The sequence below is a fragment of the Molothrus ater genome, chromosome 2 (genome assembly GCF_012460135.2).
Source record: "Molothrus ater isolate BHLD 08-10-18 breed brown headed cowbird chromosome 2, BPBGC_Mater_1.1, whole genome shotgun sequence".
NCBI classification, from domain to species: domain Eukaryota; kingdom Metazoa; phylum Chordata; class Aves; order Passeriformes; family Icteridae; genus Molothrus; species Molothrus ater.
In genome coordinates, this window is record NC_050479.2 from 90,233,375 (window position 1) to 90,260,599 (window position 27,225).

General features: G+C 39.0%; 1 protein-coding gene across 1 annotated transcript in view; it reads left to right on the forward strand.

Moving 5' to 3' along the window:
• Positions 1-27,225, forward strand: part of SPAG17 (sperm associated antigen 17) — an 88,914-nt gene extending 61,689 nt beyond the window's left edge. Inside the window, exons 26-48 of the mRNA XM_054514120.1 lie at positions 1,604-1,959; positions 4,345-4,477; positions 5,746-5,939; positions 6,218-6,362; positions 7,510-7,664; positions 8,068-8,244; positions 9,014-9,135; positions 9,301-9,431; positions 11,008-11,135; positions 11,486-11,665; positions 13,294-13,401; positions 14,892-14,937; positions 16,430-16,526; positions 16,967-17,014; positions 18,338-18,440; positions 18,985-19,081; positions 19,945-20,043; positions 20,173-20,318; positions 20,782-20,948; positions 21,810-21,870; positions 23,018-23,171; positions 24,324-24,452; positions 27,099-27,225. Coding sequence (XP_054370095.1) covers positions 1,604-1,959; positions 4,345-4,477; positions 5,746-5,939; positions 6,218-6,362; positions 7,510-7,664; positions 8,068-8,244; positions 9,014-9,135; positions 9,301-9,431; positions 11,008-11,135; positions 11,486-11,665; positions 13,294-13,401; positions 14,892-14,937; positions 16,430-16,526; positions 16,967-17,014; positions 18,338-18,440; positions 18,985-19,081; positions 19,945-20,043; positions 20,173-20,318; positions 20,782-20,948; positions 21,810-21,870; positions 23,018-23,171; positions 24,324-24,451 — 2,975 coding nt within the window. The 3' untranslated portion in view covers position 24,452; positions 27,099-27,225. The remainder of the gene's footprint in view (positions 1-1,603; positions 1,960-4,344; positions 4,478-5,745; positions 5,940-6,217; positions 6,363-7,509; positions 7,665-8,067; positions 8,245-9,013; positions 9,136-9,300; positions 9,432-11,007; positions 11,136-11,485; positions 11,666-13,293; positions 13,402-14,891; positions 14,938-16,429; positions 16,527-16,966; positions 17,015-18,337; positions 18,441-18,984; positions 19,082-19,944; positions 20,044-20,172; positions 20,319-20,781; positions 20,949-21,809; positions 21,871-23,017; positions 23,172-24,323; positions 24,453-27,098) is intronic.

Genomic DNA, 27,225 nt, shown 5'->3' on the forward strand with positions numbered 1-27,225 from the left:
GGGAAGGAAGTAGCAACCCTAAAAAGCCCTTAGGAGTCATGTTGGATAATTATTTGAATATGTACATAGATTGGAATACTAAAGAAAAACAAGCAAATTCAATAAGTAAATACATATATATAGAGGAATCTTGAGTGATAGCAGGAAGATGGTTACATTACCCATGTCTGCACTTCCTTTGAAAGCATATGTACTTAAGTCCCCAAGACAAAATGTTAATAATTTGAAAGATTCAGGGAAGAATGGCTAGAATGATTAAAGCATCAGAAGATGTATCTTATAATGAGCTCATTTCACCAGAGAACTCCATTTAAGCACCAAAGAAAAGGTCAAAGGAGTGACTAGTGCCAGCCTGGAAGTACAAGAAAACAGAATTTTGGTGATAGCTGGTAAACACAGTATACAAAGTTATTACAATTTTCAGGGGCTTGAAACTGAAAACTAGGACTTTGTACTAGGTTTAAGTTATACTCATTTGGTAAAAATGTTACACTCATAAATGGTAAGAATGATCAACAAAACTAACCAAGGCTGTGATGGAGTCCCTGCTGCTGGTTGTTTTACAATCAGGGGGGTTTTTGTGGCTTTTCTAAAAGATGCAATCAGTTTCTTTTCTAAAAGATGCAATCAGTTTCAAACTTCACAGAAGTCCTTTGGTTTATGCCATCCAGTACATAAAGAGAAAACACCCAGAATAAGCCTTTCTGCCCTTATCATTGGATTTCCTTTAGAAGACTGATAGGGTATATGGATACTTTAAAGCTTCTGTGCCTGACAAATATTCTGCAATAATTATTTTCTGCAGTGTTTTTGAAAATCACTGTTAGATTCATCTTTGCATGTTCTAAACTGTAGTAAATCTTGGGGTTTTTTAGTCATGCTGTTAGGTTTTGAATCAGAGAAATGTGAATTTTGTTGTCGTCTAGTTAATTCTAAGAACAGCCATGTACAGATGTCATTTAATACCTATGTACAACAAATCTGTACAGCTCAGTAAATGTGCTCTGATTAATCTGGTATGAAGTAATGAACATGGAGAGTGTTCTCAAAGATACATAATTTGGCAAGAAGCATAACTTGAAATGCTGAGTAGTTGAGGTGAACAGAGCAATTACAGACACTTCATTGGAGTCTCTCAATAAAATTACCATAATTATACCCCTTAGCATACTCAAAACACTGCCATCATTTAATCTAAGAAATTTACTTGCTCAATCAGACAGAATATATTACTTGGGTTTCTCTACAAATTCAAACTTGGTGAAACTCGGGGTTTTTTTTCACCTTTATGGGCAGTTAGGGAATTCCTCTCACATGATGTTAGTCTCAAAAGTTTAGCACCCATAAGAAATCCATCTTTACATTCCCTTTGTTTTCATTTGGAAAGACAGCCACCTTCACAAGAGGATGCAAAGTGTCTGAGTAGGTGACTGTTTTGAACTTTGCTCTGAAATCAGGGTCTGTCTTTTACTCTGTGATTACAAATTCAGCCAAGGAGGGTTAGTCTCACCTAAGTTGCACATCTTCTGTCGACATCACAGTGCTGGGTGTGTAGCACTGTTTGAATGTGTGCATGCAGTACTAATTCAAAGTTTGCTTTCAGATTTGAAAGGTGAAGCCACTGCCACTGAAGCAAAGAAAGAGACAGTTGAGGAAGGTAAAGCCAAAGCAGATGAAGAAGAGAAGGAAAAGGTTATGCCAGGTGGAGAGAAGGAAGAGGTTATGCCAAGTGGAGAGGAGGAACATCAGGTTACAGAAGGTGAAATAAAGCAGGAAGACACCAAAAGTGAACAGGCTAAGTGGCCTCCTCTGGAAATTATGGTTAGACAGAGTTATCCCCAAAAGGTAAAGGACTCTCATCTTTATTCACCTCCAGCGAGGCAAAAAGAGCAAGAGGTGTCAAGAGTCATCACTAGTCAAGGAACTGTCATAAAGCACCTGATGGATGGATCTACCCAGGTATGTTTGGTAGAATTCATTGCAAGCACTGCACTTTAGTACAGTTCAATGAAATGGAAGGTGATTACCCTTAAACTTGTTTTTGTCTACTGAGATTGAGAAGTGTCCAGTTTGTAGATGATGGAGTTAAGTAATACTGAATTATGCAACCATGTCAAGACTAAAGTACTCTTGGCTTTGTTCAGAGTCAGAACTTAGGGAGATTTAAGTATGAAAATTACAGGCACTAAAAGGTTTTAGGCAACTTTGTGATTAGGTAATAGCTGAATATGGTTCAGAGAACTGCATTCCTAAACTTAAGCTTCTGAAGTGTGGATTAGTTCAGCTTTGAGTATTTTTGGCAATATGAAAGCATTCATGTATTTTTTTCAGTTCAAACACTCATATGGGATCCAGAAAAGACATGAGCTCCTGTAGACACATTTCCCCTAAATTTTCAGGGGGAAAGTCTGTATATTCCTAAGTACCTGCTTTGTTTACACATATTTTTGTTGTGTAGAATTCTGTTACAGTTTAGGTGCTATAAGCTATCTTTGCAAATATTATAATCAATCCACAAGCAACTTTTTTTTTTAACTCTGACTCTCATGTAGTTAGCAAACAGATGAAAGAGGAGTCATCTAATTTGACTCAGAATCTGTCAAATAATTCCTTATTTCCAGAATTTCTTTTTCCTGTCTAAGTAGACCACAATGCCTAGTGTAAGTTCTTTACATTTATTCATCACACTAGATGTTAAAACATTTTGCCAGGATTCCTGAGAAATATATCCATTTCAGAAATAGCTGCTGTATGCCTATATATTCACAATATACTATTTCCTGAGAGAAAAAATGTAGATCTTATGTGCCTAAAATGATTTTGCAGTAGTCTTTGCTTAAAAAGATTATGAGTGCATCCTTCTTTGAATTAACTTAATGTCTATGAGTCATCAGAAATTTATTGCATATGATAAGCATTCAAAAAAGAAGAAATAAATTATTCCTTACAGTAACAATTTCAAGAGTTGTTTCTATATGTTGTTCATTTCTCTTCTACATTTTACTGTATTTATAAATTAATTTAGGGATGGTTGGAGTAATTCTAGAGTTTATCTAGACACACAGAGAACATGCATATCAAGAGATGAGTGTAATGGATCTCAGAAACCAGATATAATTTGATGAGTAACCAAGACTTCTTTTTGTTGACTATCATAATGGCTAAAAAATTCACAGCACTTGTAGACATGTGTAATATTTCAGTACAGATCAATATGTCAATACAGATGCATTATCAATGCTACCAAAAAAAAGTCATTAACCTATGACCATTTGGTCAAAGAATAATCTTTACTGCTTATTTTTATAACGCCTTTTTGTAATTGGAAGAGTCCCCATTAATTAGATCCACAGACTGCAGCAAATAGCACTCCTTCTGGCAGTGACAAATGGGATGAAATTTAACAAAACCAACTCCTGGATTCGACAGAGTGGGACAGAGTAATGCCAGGCACATGTACAAACTGGGAGAGGAGTCTGCAGAGCGCCCTTCAGGGAGGGCCCTGGGGGTGCTGGGGGCAGCAGCAGCTCAGTGAGAGCCAGCAGGGCGTGCCCGGGCAGCCCAGAGGGCAGGAACCGTGTCCTGGGGGCATCAAACACAGAGCACAGCCGGGCAGAGGGGGGATCATCCATCACCCGCTGTGCTCAGCGCTGCTGCGGCCTCACCCGGAGTGCTGGGAGCAGCTCTGGGCACCGCCACTCCAGAGGGGTGGGAAGGTCCTGCAGTGAGTCCAGAGAACAGCAAAGCTTGTGGAAGGGCTGGCAGGTGCATCCTGAGAGGAGTGGCTGAGGGCACTGGGCTTGTCTGCTTTGGAGAGCCAGGTGCTGAGGGTCAGCCTCCTGCTCTCTGCAGCTCCCTGACAGGGGAAGTGCAGAGGGAGGTGCTGATCCCTTCTCGCTGGAATCCACTGACAGGACAGATGGAAATGGCTCAAAGGAGCACTATGGGAGGTTCAGGCTGGAGGCTGGACATTGGGAAGCAGAAGAGTGGTCAGACACTGGAACAGGCTTGCTGGAAAGGTGGTTGATGCCCCAAGGTAGTCAGTGTTTAAGAGACATTTGATCAATGCCATTGACAAGATGCTTTAACTTGGTCAGCCCCGAAGTGGTCAGGCAGTTGGACCAGGTGATCATTGTAGGTCCCTTCCAACTGAAATAGTCTGTTCTATTAATTCTCTTCAAGATAGCTTCTTTATTTCTTGTATTCATTCTGAGAGATTTTACTTTTTTCCTCTTCATCGCCTACAGTATTGTAGTGACTATCACATTTGTGACACATTCTTTTAAGACTTTCTAGTGGTGTTTGAGTTTATTTTAACCTCTAGTATGTCCTTGATTTCTGTAGATTCTGTTTGCTGATGGCACAGTGAGTAATAGCCCTGATTCTGGTCCTGTCCTACCCCCACCTACGGATGAAATATGGAGGAAAATTCCCTTAACAGAATCAGACCATTTATCTGAGACTAGCACAAAGAAAGGTAATATTTCTTGTGTTTTGGACAGATATAAAGTTAGTAGGGCTGATGATACTTAGTAAAGAGCATATTTCTTTAGTCTGAAAATTCTGTCAATGTGAAAATGCAATTTTATCTGTACTCTGCTGCACACTGCTATGTTACCTTCATAGCAAATAATCTCTCTCCTACTCCAAATTTATTTTTCTTCTAACATGGTAGGACTCTAATAAGTAAAAGGTTGTGTAAGAACTTCATTGGTAGCAGAGTAAACACAAAGTCTTTTAAAAGAAATCCTTGTAGTGTTAAATCCTTACTTTTGTCTTACAGTTTTTAATCCTTGTATTAAGAAATGCTTCTCTCACAGAGGATACATTTTTCTTTCTCACTCCGTGTATTCCAAGGCACCTACTATTGGTCATTATCAACTGGTTGTATGGACATGTGCTTGGTGGTAATATAGCCATTCTTATTGTATTTTGACTGAGAATGAACCAAATAATGTTTACTTCATACCTCAGAGTGTAGTCCAAGATCACTGTCAGTATTAATTAGTACACAGAATAATTCTGACCTGTTGTATTAACATAAAATTTATTGGAAATAGGTGAATAAAAATTGCTGCCAAAGAGAAAGGTGTCTCAAAAAGAGATTTTCTGAGTCAAGTCCAGCCCTTTTTCTTAGGATATTCCTTTAGATACCTGCAAAGATGAGAACAACTCTGACAAACCGTTTTCTAATATGAATTCTCAGTATCTCTGACTAGTGTATGTCCTTTATTCCTTGTCCTTTATTTATGATCAGTTTTTCACCTTCTCCCCTGCTTATTCTTGACAAATTTCTAGTAAAAGGTTTCATCTCTTTTTGGTCTCAGGGGTGCTTTTTTGCTAGATAATTGCTCTAAGTCTTTCAGCCTGCTCTCTGGACTACACTCTTGTCTTTTGCATACACTTTGTCTATTTTTCCTGAATATGGGAGACAAGAGTTCTATATAATATTCCTAATAAGATCTCTCCAATTGCCTTTCATAATGAGATCTTCATCCTTTTCTTCTGATGCACCATAGGACTGCTGGCATTAGCATGCTCTATACTTTTTCTGTAAGAAGCACATTAGATAAGGCTAGTTCAAGATCATGTCTTTGAGTAGCAGGAGTTGTAATTTTCTTCTAGCCTGTCAAATAGTTCATTTTGCAATTCTGTCAAAAGCAATATTCACAAACTGAACTTTACTGGTTTTGTCTTTTGCCTTAGAGAATATCAAGTCTGATACAGAAATTTTTGTTTTTGCAGGAAAAGGCAGTGACAAGACATCACTACCGTCACAGAAGTCTGATGAGTTTGAAAAGGCCAGTTCTACACAACCTAAGGCAGGAACCTGGATAACAACAACTCCATTAGGCATTCTAGTGGGCACAGAGGGTGCCACAAGAATGGATCTGAAGCCACTCTTAATGTATCAGGCCACGAACCCAGCTGATGGAATGGTATTAACTGCTTTGGTGTTACTGTAGCACTGTCTATAAGCTAAGAGACAGGGCTAGCAATCATAAGTTGCAGTATTTGTTCTTTTAAAACATCCTACACTGTTAGAAATGCAGTAGCTTTAGATTTTGAAGAAAATGGAGTTCCTCTGTCTCCCAAGTAGATGACAATGTGGTAGGCAAGCTTCTTTAGTGCTTCAGTCCTGACCCCTTATATTGTTGGCGCTGCTGTCACAAGTATCACAGTGCCAATATAAATGAGTAGTCCTTCATTCTTTCAGATTATGACTGTACGAGAAGATGAAGTGATAATTGTTGAAAAGCCAGACGGTAACAAAGTAGTAGAACATGCTGATGGTACCAGGATAACAACTTTTTATGAAAAGTGTGAAGACCTTTCTGTACCAGAGGGTAGTGTGGAAACAGGTAATATCTAAAGGGGAGCACTTACTATTCTTGCACGTAATATTTTGTGAAGCAGAAAGTTGTCAAAATATATACTAAAAGTGGTTTATACCAGTAGCCTAGATAATTGATCCACTAGTGCAGTCTAGGCTTAGTTTGTTTACTTTCTTTCAGCAGTATATTCAGTGCAAAAATTATACTGTTGCAAGTAATTTAATTTCCTTCTTTCGTACCTGTATGGTCCTCCATCACCATGAGACCACAGTGCCAGGGTTTTAGTGATTTCATTGCCCTCTCTCCCCTACCCTAATAATAACAAGGAAGTTGTTGAGTTTTAACTGAAGAGGTATAAAAGGACCAAGGCATCCTTCTATTCCCCAGTGAAGCCATGGACTCACCAGCCTTGGAGATACTAAATATCTGAATATGGCTGTGGAAAATGGCCTGCCAAGAAAAGTGAAACTTGTATTTGCCTAAAATAAGTGGGGCTAAAGGTCATCTGTGACTCTTCTGGCTGGTGGTGTATTCTGTATGACTGCTTCATTTGCAAGACAAGTCCTGTCCTCCTTAATTAAACTGAAGGGGACATTTACTGTGTGGGTGTCTGGACTGTTCAAACACAGTGTAGGGAAAGACCATTATTGATTTTGCAGAAAATGTTCAGGGACATCTCCCTGTGGGATTTCAAAAGTCAAAATCCCTTGAACTGACCTATCTCTTCAATGGAAAGGCAATAACCAGATTAACATGCCTGTTATCATTTGTTTTCCAAGATTTGTGTTGCTGAATAGGAATTTCTTCACATTTTAGAGTTTGTATTACAGGCACAAAGAATTTCAGTGATCCAACTTGTATATTACAAATATGCAGATCATTATGGTTAGTACCATACTTGATACATTAGAGTGTACTTTCCTGGCCAGCTACAGATGGTTACAGATATTTTTTACTGTTGGGTTTTCCTATATTGAATTCACAGTCCAGAACTTAAAAGATTGCATATTGTTTACATAATGTAAAAATATGTGATAAAGGATGCTATGAAGTTTATGAAGGTCTTGCACTGAAAAGATAAAGATCCAGAACTATGAGAGAAAAAGCAAATTGAATCCTAAGACATGTCCATGATTCTTGTGCTCCTGTCTCATTGTTCTGCATTAATTCTTAGGTGAACCCTCAGATGCCATCGCAAAGAAGCGCAAAGGTACACGAGTAGAGAATCCTGAGTTTGCTACTGTTATAACAAATTGTGAGGATGGTACCTGTTGTACTATCTTTGGAGATGGGACATCTATTGTAGCAAAGCCACAGGGAACATATCAGGTGGGAATTATTTTTCATTTGTGACAGTGATGTTTAATCTCTGTGTTCCAAGTTCCCTGCCATTAGCAGCTCTCATCTTCATTACCTCCCTTCTCTGTAGTCTTCACTAGTCCCTATTCCTCTATCTCTTTCATACTCTGCCAATGTTTAGATACTTACTCACAAATGTACAATGTATTTAAATCACAGTCTTAAATCTCCTGAAGCTAAATATCACAGAGACTCAGATAAGCCTACCTCATATTCCTTCTTTCTCCCCTTTGATTCCTCTAAAGTGGATGATTCAGCATTGAATGTCTGAAAGCTGTCCTCTTGATTTTTATCTGTTCTTCATTTTCACAGTATCTTTAAATTAAAATTTTCACCTTTGAGGATTGAACCTCTTCCCTTTTTGCTGTCATAGGTTTTACCCAGAAAGGGAGGCTTTCTTTTCTTTGATGAAGATTGCTCAGCAGTTTATAGCCATGAAGTTTATGATTTCAGCAGCAAGGAAGAAGAGAAACAAGCAGGGAGATACATTATGAAACACACTTCCAGCACTATTTGTGAGATGATGGATCCTGAAGGAAATACTTTCAAGGTAAAATACATGGAAGAAAACAAGTTTCTGCATTCTATTATAAACTTCTCTCAAAGTCAAACTGTAACCTTGTAATCAGGTCTCTGATATCTTCTTGACTGTGTGATGGATATTCTTTTTTTATATTTATCCCTCTTCAGAGAGACTGAAACAGAACACATGGTGTACAATTTAGCTCACCTTTAATTAGCATGATTTGTACTATAGCAAATAATCAGCTCTGCAAGTGAGGATTAAAAACTAGGTGGTGTCAGATTCAGTTAGTGGACTGTGCTTTGAATCACCCTTATTTAAATTGGATCTTGAAAAAGGCATTATTATTCCTTTTTAGGTCATTGTTGGTTATCTTGCTTTTTCAAACAAGAATGTTAATGTTACCTTAGTTAATAAGCACATAGTATTTTCAAGAAGGAAAATACTGTAGAAGTTCACTCAGTAGGTATACAGCAATGTCTGTCTTGACTATTACAGTTACCTGGCTTGACCAGTGAGTGAGTATTTTTGTGTAACAGTCCTTGGGAATTTATTAAATACCAGCATGTGATATTAGTATTTATGATACAGCATGTCTTTCAAGAAATGTTGTGGGTGTTTTACTGTCCTGTCAGTTTTCCTCTTTATTTCTTTTTCCTGTGAGTTTCCAGTCGCTCATTGTGAAATGTGTTTTTCTGTCTCTTTCACTGGGCTAGGCTATGTTAAAATTCTCCAGCAAGTCACTGTTTTAAAAGTATCTTTTAACTCAAGTAATTTCACATAATTTCTGCTATAGGTCCTGGCTGATGGCAGCACAGATGTGTGTGTTCCCAGCAGTGGCTCTGATGACAAGGAGGACAGGAGTCCAGCAGCAGATGATGTTAACAAACCTATCACTGATAATGAGCATGTCCCCAGGTAAACTGCATTGCATTCATAGGTTAACACTTTTCTTCATAGTATTTTACAGAGTTCATGGATTTGTGCTCCCTTTGCTCAGTACTCTGTATTTGCACATTTGATGCCATCATGCTGGAGTTCTGCTCTCTTGATAGAGCCCCATTCATATGTTTGGCTGTGCAGGTTTTTCATCATCTCTGCGGATGGTTCTGGAACGGAGCTCCTGCGAACAAAGGATGTACACGAGTATATGGCTGAGGCCTGCAGTGATCCTGCCACTGCAGTCTTGCAGGATCTTGTACAAGAACAGCCAGGTAGAAAAGGTTTCTTCTCTGACAGACTACTAATAGAAAGAATTGAAAAGTTTCAAAACTCTTATAAGGGCAGGAAATGTTTTTACCCTTGTAAATAAGTGTCCACACTTCTAGGAGTGAAAGAAAGGAGTTTAGGGGAAAACTCTGGGAAGCAGAGAATTAACTGAAGGACACTGTTAAGGGATAAGTGAACTAACAAATGGCATATCCTTATCCACTCTCAGTCACACAAATAAAAGTGATTACCAACTAAATATATTCTTTGTGTTTATAATTTAAAAAGCTGAATGTATCACAGTCTCCATTAGTGATGTAGCAATGAGGAGAATGATGCCCTGATGTTGACCATTAGGCTGTCTGTTGGAAAGGATACACATTAAAAAGCTGAAAAAACATGACTGGAATAGCCAATACTACATGGTACCAACCACCATGTAGTAGCAATGCAAGAAATTATGTCCTGGAATTGTTGGTTGTCATTGTAAAGGTAATTAGATCTGCTGTGTTTCTATAAAAGACACTGGTGTAACAGGTAGTTGCTAACAACAAAATATCTTTAAAAGAGAAGAAAGTATGGTTCCCCTGGATATGAGAGGATGATAAGTTAAGTTTGCTTCAAGCCATAAAGTCCTAAGACATATTTCTCATAGATTTATGTCATAAGCATATGACATAAAACAGCTTTCCCACTTACTACTCTTATAAAGTGTGGCACATTTTTAAATGTACTTTTATTCACACAAATGACCGGTTCCCCATTGCAGAAACCAAATGAAGTCATTATGCTGTGGGAAAAAAGAAAAAAGACAGGACATGGAGGGAGCCAGAAAAATGCAGAAGATGAAAAGATCAGAAAGATGGAGAGGATACATACCCAGTCAAAATCCCAGTCAAAAAAACTTACTTACAACCAGCAATCGTTTGTAATAGTAGCACATCTGATTTTCCAGACTTCCTGCTCCACCTTTCACAATACTGGCTCTATTTGCCTTTACAGCAAAGTTTCACAACTTTGTATCATTGTGACAAAGTACCTCAGTGCTGATATCCATTTTGAAGGTCACCCGTAGGATGGATCATAGTAGATTAAGTAATTTTTGGGTTGGGCTGGAAAAAATATTTTGAAGAACATTAAAATTTATTCTAACAATACAAATAAATCATCTCTAAGGGAATCCATCCAGTGATCAGGGCATGAAGTATAAAATACAGTGAAGAATTATGCATATTCTGAATATGTTGTACTACTTCTGAGATTAGTATTCAGTACTCATGGGTCAATGCTGTGCTCTTCCTTGTTTGGGCTAATCCCCACACTATAAAAGTGAGCTGTTAACCAAGAATCAAAGCAAGTAGCATAAGCAATTTATTGTTAAAAATGGGCTGAGTAAGCTGAACTTGTACCACTATTCTATAATCAACACAGGGATCTGATATTATCTGTAGCCATGGATACAAGGACTCTTATCTGTTAGTAATAAGATTTTTTTTTAGATAGGTGTTTTTTTCTGTAGGTCTGAGACACTTTTTTTTTTTAATTTGAACTGGTTCTTAGCAAAATGTGTCTTTAAACCAGGTGTTTTAAGTATTACTGTCCTCCGGCCTATGGCTGAAGCATCGCCCTGGGTAATGAAGAAAGAACCAGAGAGTATTGTTCCTCCATATCTACAGCCAAAGACTCAGGAAGAATCTTCTCCTCGTGAGGTATAATTGTTTCAAAACTGTCTTTTCATGTTAAAGCAATAGATGTTTGTCTCTGTGGGGAAATGAAGCTCTAAACATTGTGAATGTTAAATTCAATTTATTAAGCAGACAGAGCAAATGGTAGGCTGTGTCAGGGAATGTATGGTCCCAGTCTTTTACACTTAGTGAAGGGATTAACAATTTTAAGGAGAGTTTATCTTAGCAGATGAAGATGGTTTAGGATGGATAAATTGTTCCCAGGAATCTACTGGCTTTATTGTCTAGGTCTGTGACATGCCTTTCAACTGAGACATATTGCCAATAAGTGCATTTTTGGGTTTTGCTCTTTTTGTTTGCTCCTCTCTGTTCAGGGGGAGATCAAAGGTCCCCTAGTGAGAAGGTGTGCCTGGAAGGGTCTCAGCATTGGAGAAGCACGTGTGTCCTTGCCAGACCCTGTGCGAAAATGTCCCAAAAAACTGCAGATCCGCCAGCTATTCCAGTATAAGCCACTCTGTGATGAACTAAGAGAAAAACTGCATCTTTCCCTCAAGGTAGTTCAACCACATTTATTCATTCTTCCAGTAAGCAATAGAGAACAAACAAGTAGACAAATTGGGTGTGATAAATGTGAAGTATATACCTGAGAAAAATCTACTATGCTTGAAGAACAATTATTTCATACACAGACAGGTGCTGTAAGTGTTTTTCTGAAAAAGTTCAATTGTTTCATTTACCTCTTATGAAACCTAGTTTTCTGAGCAAATACATGAGATCCAATCCAGCATACATGACAGACAGTACTCTAACATATCATTTCCTTGCTGTCAATATTGATATCTGTTACTTCACTTTTATTTTGCTTAGGGTTTGTTTTCCTTCAAAAAGCCTTAAGAATTTAAATCTATAAAGCTGAACAAGAATTTCTAGCTCACCATAATTCTGCAAGTAACTTGGTCACTGAGACACTGAGACACACTCTCGTCTTGGTTATGTATTTTTTTCATAAATCAGTGTAGACCATTTCCAGGTTTCAGTCTGAGTTTGTTACTCTATCCATGTCTAGGAAACAGCTGTGTAGCCTTCTGACAAGGTTTGTGGTCATCCCTCCTTAGTGACTCGCTCACAGCAGGGTGCAAGCTAGACCTCCTGTGCCAGTGTTCTGAGATGGTGTCCAAAAAGGACCAGCTTTGCCCTTCTCAGTGTTGGTGTAAAACATTCCTTTATTTAATTCACATTGTGAAGATGCTCTTAGAAGAGATTTTAGAGTCAAAACCCCATTATTACTTAGGAATTAGAGAATAACAAAATATATGTGTCCTGTAATTTATTCATTTAAACTATTTTGATAATGGCATTGCAGACTGAATTTGTAAGTTAACAGCATGTGACATGTGTGAAGGTAGTAGTATATTGTAGCCATTTATATAATTTTTCCCCCACATTACATTTCAAAGAAAACATGCTTGCAATAGAAAAACATTGACAGCTGGCCAGCCCAGACATGTTTGGGATATTCAAGTCTATCAGAATGAAATGTTACCAGTTTTTCAGTCTATAAATATATTAAAATTATTCTTTAATTTGCATAGTGATCTTTCAAAGGCAAACAGTGTAAGAAAAGTTCCACGCCAAAATGGCAAGGGAAGTCTATTAATCACCCAGATATATTGTTGATTTTTAGAGAAAGATGAATGCTGTTTATTACACTGGGAAGGAAGAACTGCAATTACTAGCACTGAAAAAACAGTTGCAACAATTGCATAAATGTGCAATGAAAATACCCTCATTGCTCATAAATCAATATTTAATTAATTATTTTTTCTTCCAGAATGAAGTGTCTTAAATCTTTAGCCTCACCTTCACTTTGTCAGAGCAAAATCAAGATTTAAGGAAAATATTCTTCCTTTCTCCATCTCCTATAAGATTAAAGAGATATAAACAAGTGAAAAAGAACTGGTGTGGGAAACATTTGTTTCTACAAACCTGTCTGTTAGTAAAGTTCTGTACTGCATGTAGCTTTCTGGCAGAGTGGTGTGTTTAAAACCCTTTTTTCTATCCAACTGATTTAAAGAGATGTGGGAAAAGAAATGAGGGTCTTTTCTGTAGCAGTTGGAATGATTATGTCAATGTAAATATCTATTTTAAGCCTACATCTGCATCTTTTTCATTGTTCCACCAGGAATATATAGAGAACATCTTAAAGCAGGAAAATGAGCTGGAAGAGATTAATGTGAAAGAACCAAGAACAGAAGAGGAAAAGGAGAATGCTGCAACTCTCCTTGAACAGGTTACAGTGAGAAAATCATATTTTTAAGTATTTCTTTCAACAAAATCCTTGTATTGCATTGGAAGTGTGAGCCTTGAAGCTCCACTTCCAATGCAATACAAGGATTTTGTATTTTTATATTATTATTATCCATTTATTATTATATTATTTATTATTGTATAGTTTATTATTATCCATTAATAAACCAGCAAATGTCAGAGCAGCACAGAGCCAGTTCTGGTGGAGATTAATGGTAAAGCAGAGCCACACTTAGCCTTCAGCTGGTCTGAATTCAGCTGGGCTCTGCTGCCATTTGGGGAAGCAATGCTCAAAACAGTTCAAGAGTTCTACTGAATGATATGTTCCCAAACACACAGACCAAAATTACTTTCCAGTAATTTACTTTTTTTAATATCCCCTAACATCAGGGTGAAAATGTTTCCAGTCTGTTGTCATTGCACATGGGAGACTTTTATTTCAACCACAGCCACTTCATAGTAAGAATTTAAACCCTGCTTTTGGGATAATACAAAAACAGTCTGGAGGAATATTGTTATTACTGCTGAGCAGCATTTTGTTTTTTTAAATATAATCTGTGAATTTTCATGGATAATTAGAACACAAAAAGAAAAAGGAGAGAATAGGTAATGGGAAAGGTGGGTAAATAAAAGAGGATCACAGCTTTTCTGGGAAAAGGGACAAAGAAATGATCTGTCAGTATTCCATCTGCATCTATCCTCTAGGCAGACATTTATTTACTTCAATGAGGCCCAGGTGCTGAACCTCACATGCTGCTCAGATCCAGTGAACTTGTCTAGTGACTAATTATTGTTGATTGTCCTGGCTACCTTCAGCACCTTCATTTCCAGATTTCACATTGGACAACCCTTTCGTGAGCAGCAGTCTCAGTGTGCACCTGCTGTGACCCAGGAATCAGTGTCACATTGCTCCCAAGTCTCCAATAGCTCTGTTACAACCCAGACTGCCTGGTCAGGAGCTCTGCTTTCCAGTTAACTGCTTCAGAGACAGCACGAGAATAAACAAAACACTTGAGAGCCTCTTAGCCCTCATTCACTTTACTGTAAGCCAGCCACATGAGATCTCCTCAGTAACAAAGCCTGCAAATTCCTGAGCACATTTCCCATTTGACTTGTTGGGATTCTAAGTTTAATACAAGATAAGTATATCTCGTTCAGATTTTTTTGCCAAAGGATTTCAGTTTGATTAGGAATTAGCTTAGATGACCTAATAAAAAGTAAGCATATAAAATACAAAGCTATCTATGCAGTGGGTCATCAAGAAGGAGACAAATACCTGTTTAGAACAGGGAAATTGTACTTGATATCATTTTTTCCCTGCGTATGTTTTCTGACACACTGAAATACCTGACAATGTGACCTCAAGAATGGGGATAAGAAGATAGCACTTGTTTATAATATAAATCCTCTGAATAAGATGTTGTTGTGAATTTTATTTCTCATGTAGTCACAGTTATTCCTTCTTCATTGCAGTCCCTCCCTCACTGGAAGAAATCAACTGAAAAGCTCAGTGATAGAGGTAATAAAAATTTGAATACCTGTACTTTTAAAATTAAAAATATCATAATAAGTTTAAAAGTATTGTACTATTATTTTTAAAGAGGCAATATAAAGGTGAATTCATCTATGTACTATGTACATGCTTCTGTGTGACTCTCACAGGTGATTAGGACTTCTTAGCATCAGTGATCCAGTATGTCTGAAAAATAATTCCTGGCTTTAGGCATGTGTATTTGACATTTTCATGTAGTGAGTTTTCTTAGGTGTAAGAACTATGACAATACTTGGCTATTTTTATGCAAGTAACAACTTTTCAGACAAGTTTTTCAAAGCAACTAAGTAAATCCTAGTTATTTATTACACTTCAAAATCTAATCTCAACCCATCACATCACATTTGTACATCAAGATGTACAAATAAAAGTTATCTCTTATAAAAACCCATAACCCTTTTCTGTAGAAAAATTCATTACATTCTATCCCCTTGTGATGCTCATCTTTAAAATGTTATTTTCCTTGTCAAGAATATTTCTACTTGTCAAAAACATCATACTGTGCAAAATAAACAGAAACTGCTGCAACAAATGCTTGCTGAACAGTTTCCTCTTAAATGGAGCTGCAATTTTAATGTAGTATTGCTAATGAAGAAGATAGTGGGAAAGAAAAGCTCTTTGAAACATGTAAAAATGGAAAAAGCTGAAAAATAAAATCATGTTTTATGGTGAAGAAGCTGACCAAAAAACCCCCACATTTTGAAGTCTGAACTCATGTAATTCCCAGAACACTAAGAGATATTGTCATAGTCTAATAGGATCATATCTCTCAAATACTCACATCTCCTAAACTTCACCACAGAAAATTGTTTTTAGACAAGGAAATTTCTTTGGACCCATGATTTAGCTTCAAAGTATAAAGTAAACAACACACTTTATAAAATATGTCAGAGGACAGGGCAACTCTTTAATAAAGCCCCAGAGCTGGTCACAATATTAAATGTGGAAAGGCTGGCATTTCTCCATTATATATATTGAACTAGCAGTTCCTTCCATGAGAATGTTGATTATGGCTGCTTCACAGCCTCAATTAAGCACAAGCAAGCTTAAGCAAGCTAAATGTAATAAGGGTCCCTGAAAGCCCACATTATTTTCTTCAGCTGTAGATAAAGACCTCAGAGCACCCCAGTTAGAGAGTGGCTGAATGTCAGCAACTTTTCCTATTCACAGGTATTTGTATCTTGAAAGAATGTAAAAATATGTCAGGAAATACAGGGTGGGAGTGTGAACCTAATCTGCTTCTTCTCCTTTCAATATTGAATTCAATTTCTTATCTGTTAATGCTCTGATCTTGATTTTGGAATGAAGTTCTTTCTGCCTTTTCCCTCACAGTAACAAAGATTCTGTTAGGTTTCCATAAAGTGGCAGAAAGATGCATTTAAAAAATATCCTTTGATGGTTTTTTTCGTAACCCTGTGCAGCAGAGCAAGCCCATTCAGCAATGCCCTTCCCCTTGCAGCCTGTGTGAGCCAGCTGTATGAGCAGGCAGTGGCTCCTCCTGCCCAGGATCACACAGGGAAGGCAAGCACTGCGCACAGACAGGACCAGCAGCACAGGTAGGACAGAGCAGCGAGGACTGGTGCAGATGGAAATAACACAAAGGGTGAAGCCAAGCACACTGTGCTTTACTGACTGTCATTAAGGGCTGGAATCTACATCCCTAGATACATATGGCAACGTTTTACTGTCTTGTCCTGTGATTATTTTCTCCCTCTATGGCTCTCTTTCCATATCTGAAAGATAATTCAAAGTTTGTTGGGAAAGGATTTTGCATATTTCTTGGATTGAATGATCTAATAAAAATGCAGATATGAGCAAACACTTTTGTGCAAACCATACAAGTCTGAGTCAGAAGCTACCTGAAGTGTTTACATAACATGCTCTCATGAAAAGCATTTTCTTTCCAGGGTTATCTTGTAAATATTTTTATATTTATAGAAGACTACTGGTTTTCTCATTCCCACTACTCTCTCTTTTTTTCTTCTGGGTGATTCAGTCCAGAAGGAGTAAAATCCAAGTGGAAAAGTAAACTGGAAGAGACCAGGTAATAATATTAGTAGGATCAAGTTCTTTTATGAGCCAGCTTAATCTGCTTTTGTAAAGAATGTTACTGATTTCACCAGGTCTCTGGTGATGGTGCAATGCCTTGCCTGCAAATAATGTGGTATTTTCTGCTCAACAGAAATGCTGAAAAAGTGGTTTGAGTCTCTTTCTTTTGTCTTTTTTTTCTCCCAAAACCCAGCAGCATTACTGTTAACTTACACTATGCAAACCAAGGCTGAAGTCAGAAGCCCTTTGTTTTCTTTTCTGCTTCTGCCACTAGTGTAGAAAATACTGTATATTAATATTTTCAAATGCTGATGCTTTAGGTTAAGATTCAGGTATTCCACAAATAAAAGCTGATTTTTTCAAATAGAACCCCAGACATATCTCACATGGTGGTGCTTCAAAGCTTCTCTAGGCAAAACTGTCCCAGCTCTCTCAGCCTCTACTCACATGAAAGGTCTTCCAAACCCTTAATCATCTTTGTGGCCCTTTTGTGCACCAGACAGGTCAAAAGTGGACACAGCACTGCATGTGAGGCTTTCCATATTGCTTCTTAATTATTTCTGATTTGCATGAGATAAAAAAGCCTTTTAGAATTTCAGAGTTACATTTTCATATAGCATTTCACACTGTTTTGGATCCTATAAAAAATAATTTCAATATATAAATCTGAGCAGTCAGCACCCAAGAACATCATGTGCAATTCTGGCTCTAAAACCAGTGTTTAAACTCTCAGTATAATTAAGACTGATCATTTTATAGCTGATATTAGACCCTGCTGCAAGTCAGTGAAATTCTAATAGTGTAAAACTGGGCTATATCAAGCTGAAAATATGACTGATCTTTACTCTGGTCAACCTTACCTTCAGAGATTTGAACAGCTTCTTCTGTATCCACAGAGCCATCAAGTCTTTCTGTGATAAAATAATGAAATTAGATGAGTTTTGTCTTCAAAATTTTAGCAATGCATCTGGAATACCAATTCTTAGCTTGAAGTGTTTGTTGGAAGGTTGGAAAGACACCAGTGGCAGTCCCAGACATGTTCCATGAGGTTCAGAGAAATGGGGTATGTTCTGAGGAGGAGCTCCTCATAGCAGGCAGCTCACTGTCTGTGTGCATTCTGACCAGTCAATTCTTAATTCACCTCCAAGAAAATAGCCAATTACAAGACTATTACTTCATGTGATGAACCAGGGAAGAAAATGCCACTTGCCTTTACCAAATCCATTTCTTGATGCACAATACTGAAAAACAAGATGAACTCAGTTATAATGCTTTTTTTCTTTCTTTTCCTTACCAACAATGTGAAAAATATCCCTAGGAAAGAACTGGATAAACAGAAAACTTTATTCGCAGCACTGATAAATGGAATTTTTGCTCCGTATTTTGAATCTGAATTTGGCAAAAACTTCTACCAACAAAAGGTAACGCAGCTGAAAACTGGATAAAGTCTGTTAGGCCAACTAGTATCTCCCGTGCTCCCAAAGACAATTTTGGGTTTATATCTCAACAAACCATTACAAAAGACAACCGTGGCAGATGAAGATGGTATATGTTCACTGATAACAAACTCTATAAAATTCCTTACATAAACTCTGGAGAGAGCCTGATTCAGAGCAAAGCTCAGCCTCAGGATTTTTTTACTTACCCCTCAAGTCCCTCTCCTTGCTTCTTAGAAAGGGAATAAGTAAAACTAACACTCCTAATTTAGAGGTGATCTTGGGGGCTTTTCTACTGGTAAATGCTGTAAGTGCATAAAGCCTACTCAGAAATGTAGGTTGTAATCTGATGTAACTATTTCTATCTCTTTTATAAGTCACCACTTTGTTTCTGCTTATTTGTTTCCTTTGCATTCCTTTTTAAATTTTTTTTCCTTTCTTTTTCTGCAAGGGGAGGAAGGTGTCTGCTGTCTGGTTTTCCTAGGTGTTTAGTTGTGAAATCTAAGCCCTCTTTCTTCCTTTCCTCCAGTTTCCTGATTTGGAAGCAATGTCTAAGGAACTTCCTCCACTTCAAAAAGAAACATGTGAGACTTGGCCTCTGAGGCTGATAAGAGAACCCAGTGGAGGTAATTGACTGTCTGGCATCAGTTTTGTATCTTCTTCAGGAGGAAGAAGCCCTTCCAGACATCATTGAATGTGGAAGAACCATCAGCTTTGGATGCTAAGCTGAAGAATTGTGCTATGAATGAGAATTGGATAGATGAAAAATGGTCAAGAATCTTGAATGGAATAAATAATAGTTAGGGGTAGGTGAGCAAGAGTCAAGGAGGCCAAGTTTAGAAAATAACTAGTATGACTGTAGGAAAAATATGGGAGATTTATTTCTGAAACTCAGTGGTAAGAGGGAACTGGTGCAAAAGCAATATGGACTAGGAAACATTCAGGCTAAAGATAGATTGGAGGACATAGGAGGAAAGCAGTGACTCTGTGACAGGAAGCAGGGAAAGAGGGATCATTATCTAAGCTTCAGCTTTTCAGATCTGAGAGGAGTATTTCAGTTCTGTTTAAAAAGCAGCCTGACAAGTTACTGAAATTATACAGTGAGATTAAAAGTCATACACAGCAAAGATTCATATCAGGGAAATAGTCCTCTGTGGGGCTTTATCAGACCCCCACTTATTCCCATATTTCCTCATTTTCAATCACCATAAGAGCTGTGCAGGATTTTCTTTTAGTCCTTTAGGGCTTATAGCTCAGTTAGCCAGAGAACAAGAAATGACTAATCACACAATAGGCATTTTTGAGATCCCTGTGGTCCAGTAGACAAAACGTTTCATGCAGAATTTCCCAGCCTCTCATGGTTTTGTAGCAGCTTTCCAAGACTGTGTAAATTAAAGTGCTAAAGACTGATGTTGTTTTTCACATGTTTATGAAAAGGATTTTGATCATAAAAAACACTCGACTCAGTGTTCCATTATTTCCCCTTTAGCAGCTGAATTTCTTGATACCACAAGTGAATCATCACTTTCATGTGGCCTTCCCCTGCAGGATCCTTCCAAACAAGATGATGGTTCCAGCAGCACAACAGGTACACCTGCCTTCCAGAACATAGCTGGAGCAGCTCGGTATCTTTTTATAACTTCTGACACAATATTTGCAATATGAATTTCAATCCATCTGTCACTTTTTCATGCTTTTGGAAATCTTTCCCTTCCAGACAAGGCTGAGGGAGCAGAAGAGACAGCCTTTCAACAGAAAATTCCAAGTCTGATGGTGGATGTTACAGGACAGACAAGAAAAGAGAAAGTAATATTACCATCATGCCTTCAGGGGAAAAAACCAAACACCATACCAAATAAAAAGGTAAAAAATAACATCTTTCTTGTCAATATTCATTCCTCTGAGTGACCTCTTTTCCATAAAATCTTCACCCTGGAGCAATGCTGGCAGATATTTTGAATGTATTTACTGTAACATGGCTGTTGCAATTTATTTATGTTTACTGGCAATTCTAGAAGTACCTTTCCTCTCAACTGCTAGGAAAAACTCATTCTGCATCAGGCACCTACATGAAAGCTCTGTTTCCAAAAGAGCAGAGCTTTCCCCATTTTCCCTGTGACACCTCAATGGCTTCATGCATCTGAAAACTCAAACCAGTATAAATTTCCAGACAGTATTCAAAGTGCTGCTTAAGTTCTTACTCAATTAGGATGTCTTTTTGTAATTCTTCAGGGTGAGTGGACAGAGGTTAAATATAGGTTAAGTAATTCTCTACCTGACTTAATGGCCACCAACTTTCTCTTTGTCTCATATTTTGTTTGCAAAGATAGAAGATCCTGCCTCAGGAAAGGTCAGCACATCTTCTCTTGCAACAAGACAGGATCTTACCAAATTCCATCTCATCCCACCCAGAGTGATATTTGGAGTGCTAAAGGAAGGCTGCACCTATGCAACCACTGTAATCATGAAGAATGTTGGTGTGAACTTCTCAAGGTTAGTTTGAATTCTTAGTACCCTGGTTTTTATCTCTCCAAATAGATCCTGACAAAAATTAAGTATAGTTTCTCTGGACCCACCACTCAGAGAAAGCTCAGGAATTCTCACAGCCACTTCATAGGTCTGCCAGAGCTTTCCATAAGATGGAGCCATATCCTAGGAATGCCTCTTCTACTGCCTTTGCTTTAACAGCTTCTGGTGCAAGGGCATGCTGGTAAGGGGGAATGAAATCTGCAGGATCAGTTCCAGAGCAATGCAAAAGTAAAGGTCATACCTTATCTAATGATCTTTAAACAAAAAAATCTGCACAGTAGGAAATTGCATTCACAAAAGGACTGAGTCAGATGTGAAACAATCAGTAAGAAATGAAGAAGCAAAACTTCTGCTTTAGTTGGTACCATTTAATTAAAGATTATTTGCACAAAATTCATACCAGTATCATGCTTCCTGCAATAGAATCACATCAAAGGACATTTAATAAAGATTGTTATGAACTTTTGGGTCTGCAACACACAGGTGTTTGCCAAGAAGCTGTTTGTACTTCAGCTACCTTTGAATGTGCAGATTTAAAATGGTGCTGTTTCACATTCTCTTATAAGGACCAGGCAGTGTTAACAAGCTCTTTGAAGGCTTACTTTGGCCCATTCATCTGCTCCTTTGGGGTTTTTTTGTTAGAAACCTGAGCCTTGGCAAGAAGCCCAGGAATTGCTGTAGTCCAACTTGTACATTATGATGGAAAGGATGAGCTAAGAAATTCTGCTGTCATTTAAAAAAGCAGAGGAAAAGCAGACAGCCTCGATGAGATTTCTCCTGCCTGAAACAGTTTCTGGCAAACTGATTCTCTTCTCTTTCTGACAGGTTTCGGGTGAAGCAGCCGCCTCCATACACAGGACTGAGAGTGATGTACACACCAGGACCTGTAGGTTACACAGGATAGCTTTTGGGGTTTTTTCTAGACTCAGCTGGCCCTCAGGCTAGCTAGGGCACCTTTCTGGGACAGCAGCTGTCTGGGAATAGAGCTGCCAGGGTACACAGTTTTGTTTAAGGTTACTTGAAGCGATGCTGTCTTCCACCGTCCCTCTGCCACCTTCAGCTAAGTGCTCCATGCACTCGAGTCTCAGCCTGTGCCAGAATGCAGAGTGATAAAAATGTTAAGTTCAGTGGAAAGCAGCAGGTCAAACAGTGAAGTAATAGAGAGCTTTTTCAAAGCAAACAGGACTACTCTACCACTGCCTGTGAGTTTTGCCTTCTGCTTAGGGTGTTTGTTATATCTGCTCTGTCTTATGTCTAGACTTAACTTCCTGTCCTGATACCCTCAGGATTTGAACCTAGTAAACTATTGCCTCAATCCTTTCTTCTCCTGCTTCCAACTGTTCTCCACCTTAAGTTTTTTATCTAGCAAAGCACCATAGCACATTATTTCACTAAGGAAGCTTTCATTCTTTCTGCTTTTGTTCAGTCTCTCTTTTTACCTGCATGCTATCCCTCAATAAATAGTGCTGGCCACTCTCCCCATGGCATCCACGTAATACCAGGCAATATCTTGTCAATGCATGGAATCAAGAAGCAATGACTTGTGCAGAGGCAGTGCCAGAATGCAAATCAAACCTCCTAGTCCAGAGCCTTAGCCACAACTCAGTACTTAAAATCACAGGATGGTGTTGGTTGGAAGGGATCTTTAAAGGCTCCAGTTGAGAGAGAAGGATGGTGTGGAGGACTGTGTCAAAGGCCTTATAGAAATCCATCTAGATGGCTGGAATAATTTCCATTCTTTTCTTTTCTCCTCACATCTGCCCCTTTTGTATCTCCCTAGCTTTATGTTCTTTTTAGAACAGAAGAGAATATTTTATTCTATTTCATAGGGAAGGGACCTACAATGGCCCTCTAGTCCAACTGCCTGACCACTTCAGGGCTAGCCAAAAATTAAAGCATACTATTAAAGACACTGTCCAAATGCCTCTAACACTGACAGGCTTGGGGCATCAACCACCAGCTCCAAGGACTGCTGGAGGGGACCATGTATGAAACTTGCACCTTACCTGTGAGTCATTCTCTGTCTCTCCCAGGTGGCAGCAGGCTTGCAGGCTGAACTGGAGATAGAGATTTTTGCCATGCTGATTGGAGGGAAAGACACTGGTGGCCTTGAAGAAGTTTCCCATAATATTGAAATAATAACAGAAACTGAAACTCTACTCCTGCCTGTGAAAGCAAATATCCTTTGTTGTCTTATTTCTCACACACACCTCATAGCATCGACCCTGGGGATCATCTTACTGTTGGGAGCCTCAAGCATTGTTTCCAGTGTAGGCTGTTGCAGTAGCAAGCTTTACTGTCCTTTTCAGAAATACACAAATGGGTGCTTTCAAAAGCACAACAAATGAATAATTTAAGATTCTGATGCCAAACACATTTTACATCAGAATAACGTGGTTTTAAAAGTGGGGAAAGGAAGAAGAGCAACTCAGAAAAATGTTGCTTTTAAAACTAAATGAAAATAATAGGAACTCTTTCCCACCACCTCTCATGAAAATACTTTATTATGCTTTTTGAATCTCTGGTAGCATCTGGTGATAAATCTCATGAGCAACAAAATGACGTTTCATCCAGACACTGAACCGGCAAATGGGACAATCCCTGCAGCAGCAAAGATGCAAGCACAGAAGCACATGAATGCTGCCAGAAATGAGCCTGGGTGGATTCAGTGGGCTTTTCAATTGTTTAATTCATGACAGCAGTACAGTAAAAAAGCCAAGTCAGTAGCTATTATTTCTATTTCCCTTGTCCTCCAGGTGAAGTTCTGTTTGACATTTAATCAAATTTACACTTAGAAGTTTGGGAGAAAGGGTCCTCTGGAAACCTATAAAAGAAATAGCAAGGCAAGCTACATCCAAACATGCCAGAAATGTCATTCAGAGTAAGGACCACCCTTACCAAAGAAAGGAGAATTTCAGGATACTCTGAGCCTGACCAGAGTAACAGCAACCCTTCTGAGGCTTTATATGCTCTAGATGTGACATTGAAACTCCCCAGATTTACTTGCATTGACCCAAAGAAACCTTTCATGCCTATAACTGCAGAACTGATCTAGACAGGACCAGTGGCAGAGCAGCAAAACCAGCTGCTGTTCTGTTCCCACTCACCCAGTCCTCAGACACAGTTGCAGACCAGCCTCCAAAACACGTGCCCTTCCCCCATATTTTAGCTGTTCCTTTAATCTTTGAGCTGAGGACACTAGTCCAGATTCAAGATGTTTCACAGCCTTACTTCCAGAATTCATTCCTACCTCCACAGGTTATTTTGCTTAAATAAACATTGGTATGTTTATTTAAATAAAATGGTTAGATCCTTAACGTGGTATTCCACCCGTGCTAGCCACTGACATTTATAAGTGCCGCCCCGAAGGATTCCCCCAGGGAGGGATGGCAGCAGCCGTCCAGGAAGTTCCTCCAAGCCCCAGGCCGCGGTTTCGGATTACACTCCCACGAAAGCTTCGTAGTTAGTGTAAGTACTGGATGCAGTGACACCAGCTGTAAATTACAGTACACTTGTTTTACCTACTCTGCACTTCAGCAGCAGCATTCTGAACAAAGCTCATGCAAATGATGCACCTGGCACACTGACTTGGTTACTGTGACAAGAGAAGGGAAACACTGGATGACATTAACCAAAGCACTCACTACAAGGGACTGCAGGTTATTACAACTGCTCAGCTCAGCAGAGGCACTCACAGCAAAGCCTCCTCAGTCCTGTCCCAAATCCTTCACTTACTGTCTCCACATTAAATAAATCCTTGAACTTCCTGGCAGCTGGATTTATTACCGTTAAACCCTAATAAATCAGCTTCTCTTTAACATATTTCACTTTCTGTAACCAAGTCTTACTGGTTAGACCCATTGACACTGACAGCAAGTCTAATAAGGGGCAGGAGTCTTACAGATAGGGCAGCCTCAATGTGACAAGTGCAAATACATACAACTCTGCACACACAGTTTCCTACAGCACATTTCTGTAGCCTTACAGATTCAGTCTACATGAAGAGTCACAGAATATCCTGAGTTGGAAGGGACTCACAAAGGACACAGGACATCCTGAGAATCACACCCTGTGCCTGAGAGCATTGTCCAAACACTTCTTGGACTCTGTCAGGCTCAATGCTGTGACCACTGCCCTGGAGAGCCTGTTCCAGTGCCCAGCCACCCTCTGGGTGAAGAACCTTCTCCTGATATCCTAACTCACTCTTCCCTGACACAACTTCAGGCCATTGCCTCGGGTCCTGTCACTGGTCAGCAGAGAGATCAGTGCCTGCCCCTCCTCTTCCCCTTGTGAGGATGTTGCAGACTGCAATGAGCTCTCCCCTCGGTCTCCTCCAGGCTGAACAGACCAAGTGACCTCAGCCACTTCTCACACTCCCCCTCAAGGCCCTTCACCATCTTTGTAGCTCTCCTTTGGATGCTTTCTAAGAGTGTCTTAGAAGGGTTAAGTCTTCCCAGAGGACAAGAAAACCTTACTGGGAATTTCTCACAAACCAGCAGTCAACGTGTTTAACATTAGGCTGGTGTTCACCTCACCCCCGTGAGCTCAGGCACTCCACAACACAATTGATGGTGACAGCTCATAAACAGAAAACCCTATGGATGTCTCTCCTCAGCTGAACAGTCCCTGTTTTCTTCATATGTGTAAGATTGACATCATCTTTTTCTTTCATCCTCAACATCTGTAAGCCTGCCAAGTTATCCAACCAATCAGCAAAGAAATTCCATCTGTATCTCATTCCTCTCCTCTGGAGAAAAAGAAAAGTGACCACATCAGTCAGTTCTCAAAAAGTTCACAGACATGTACCTCTGACTGCTGCTCTAGGACTGCCCAGTATACATCAAGTATAGCTTTTTTTTCCTGTTTAAGTATCTTCTTACCTTTTCCAGTGTGGAATTCTACCCCCAAAGTAACACACAATTATAGTCTAGAAAAACAACTGGTTTAATCCTTCCACCTTAGGGATTTACAACCTGGAGCTCATCATGAAGGAAGTTTAGACAAACTTCTCTCACTCCATGTTGAAACCTAAGAGGAATACTCACCCAGTCAGTTCACATTTTAGTGAGACACCCCCAGTCCCAAGAGAAGTTCTGATCAGGACAATCTTCCATGACAAGTACAAAGGGAGAGAAATTAATTACACAGTATTCTCCTCTCACATGTCTAATCCAGCTAATCATAGCTGCTGTCACCACAGCCAAACCTCCCTTCTCCTCTGACAGTGTCGTTTTGTGAATTGATTAACAATTCCTACTGAAGCTGGCTGCAGCCATCCCATGCTACCCAAACAACTGTACCCAATGCCTCTTTCAACATTCTTCCCCTCCAAGTCTCCTGGACTCAAAACCATATCCATCTCAGACATAGTAAGGAGCTCTGGATTGGTTGGTTTAGTCTCACAAAACATGGAACACTGACACTCCTGGGTTAAATCCTGTTATTGGTTAAATAGTCTTGCTCAGCCACCCCGAACAGAAACAGTCAAGTCACTGCAGAGGCACCCTGAGAACTTTCTAAGTTTCTATCACCTCCCCAGGTGGTTATCACCAGAGCCAGTGATTGTCTCTACTGAGACCTAGAAACCTCCCTGCAATATTAACCTTGATCACAAATTTGCCAATCCTCCTAGCAGAGACCAACAAGCAAAAATCACTGATCAAGCATCACCTGACCAAACTTAGTCCTATCTCATTAATTTCCTTAGTTATTTCACATCAATATTTGAAACATTTCAAAAAGATTCTCTTAACATACTCAGAATTAAATACCACACAGGAAGCTGCCCATGAAAGTCTTCAGCATTCCTAAGAAGACTGTCCATCCTGAACGTGTGGTTGTGATTTTTGTACCAATCACTTTGTGCAATAAAAGCAAGCCCCTAATCTACTTAAGCCTATGTAAGATCTCCATCTCATGTTGTTGTTCCCTTCCAACAGCAAAAGGCCAAATCTGAAGAGTCTGTAGCAATCACAGTGCTCACACAACACTCTTGCAAAGAATCTGGACATAATTTTTAGGTTTGGTTCAACAACTGTACAAAGGTGGAGCTGGGATTTCTTCATTTTTTTCTTCCTTCCATTCATGTTAATTTTCTGTCTTCTTCCACTACAGGTTAGAGCCCAAGAAGATCAACATGAAGATCAGCAACACTTAAATACCTAGATTTTAGTTCAACCTTATGGAAACATCCAGTGTAATTTTTCCATTCATTTAAACAGATTAAATGAGATAAACATTT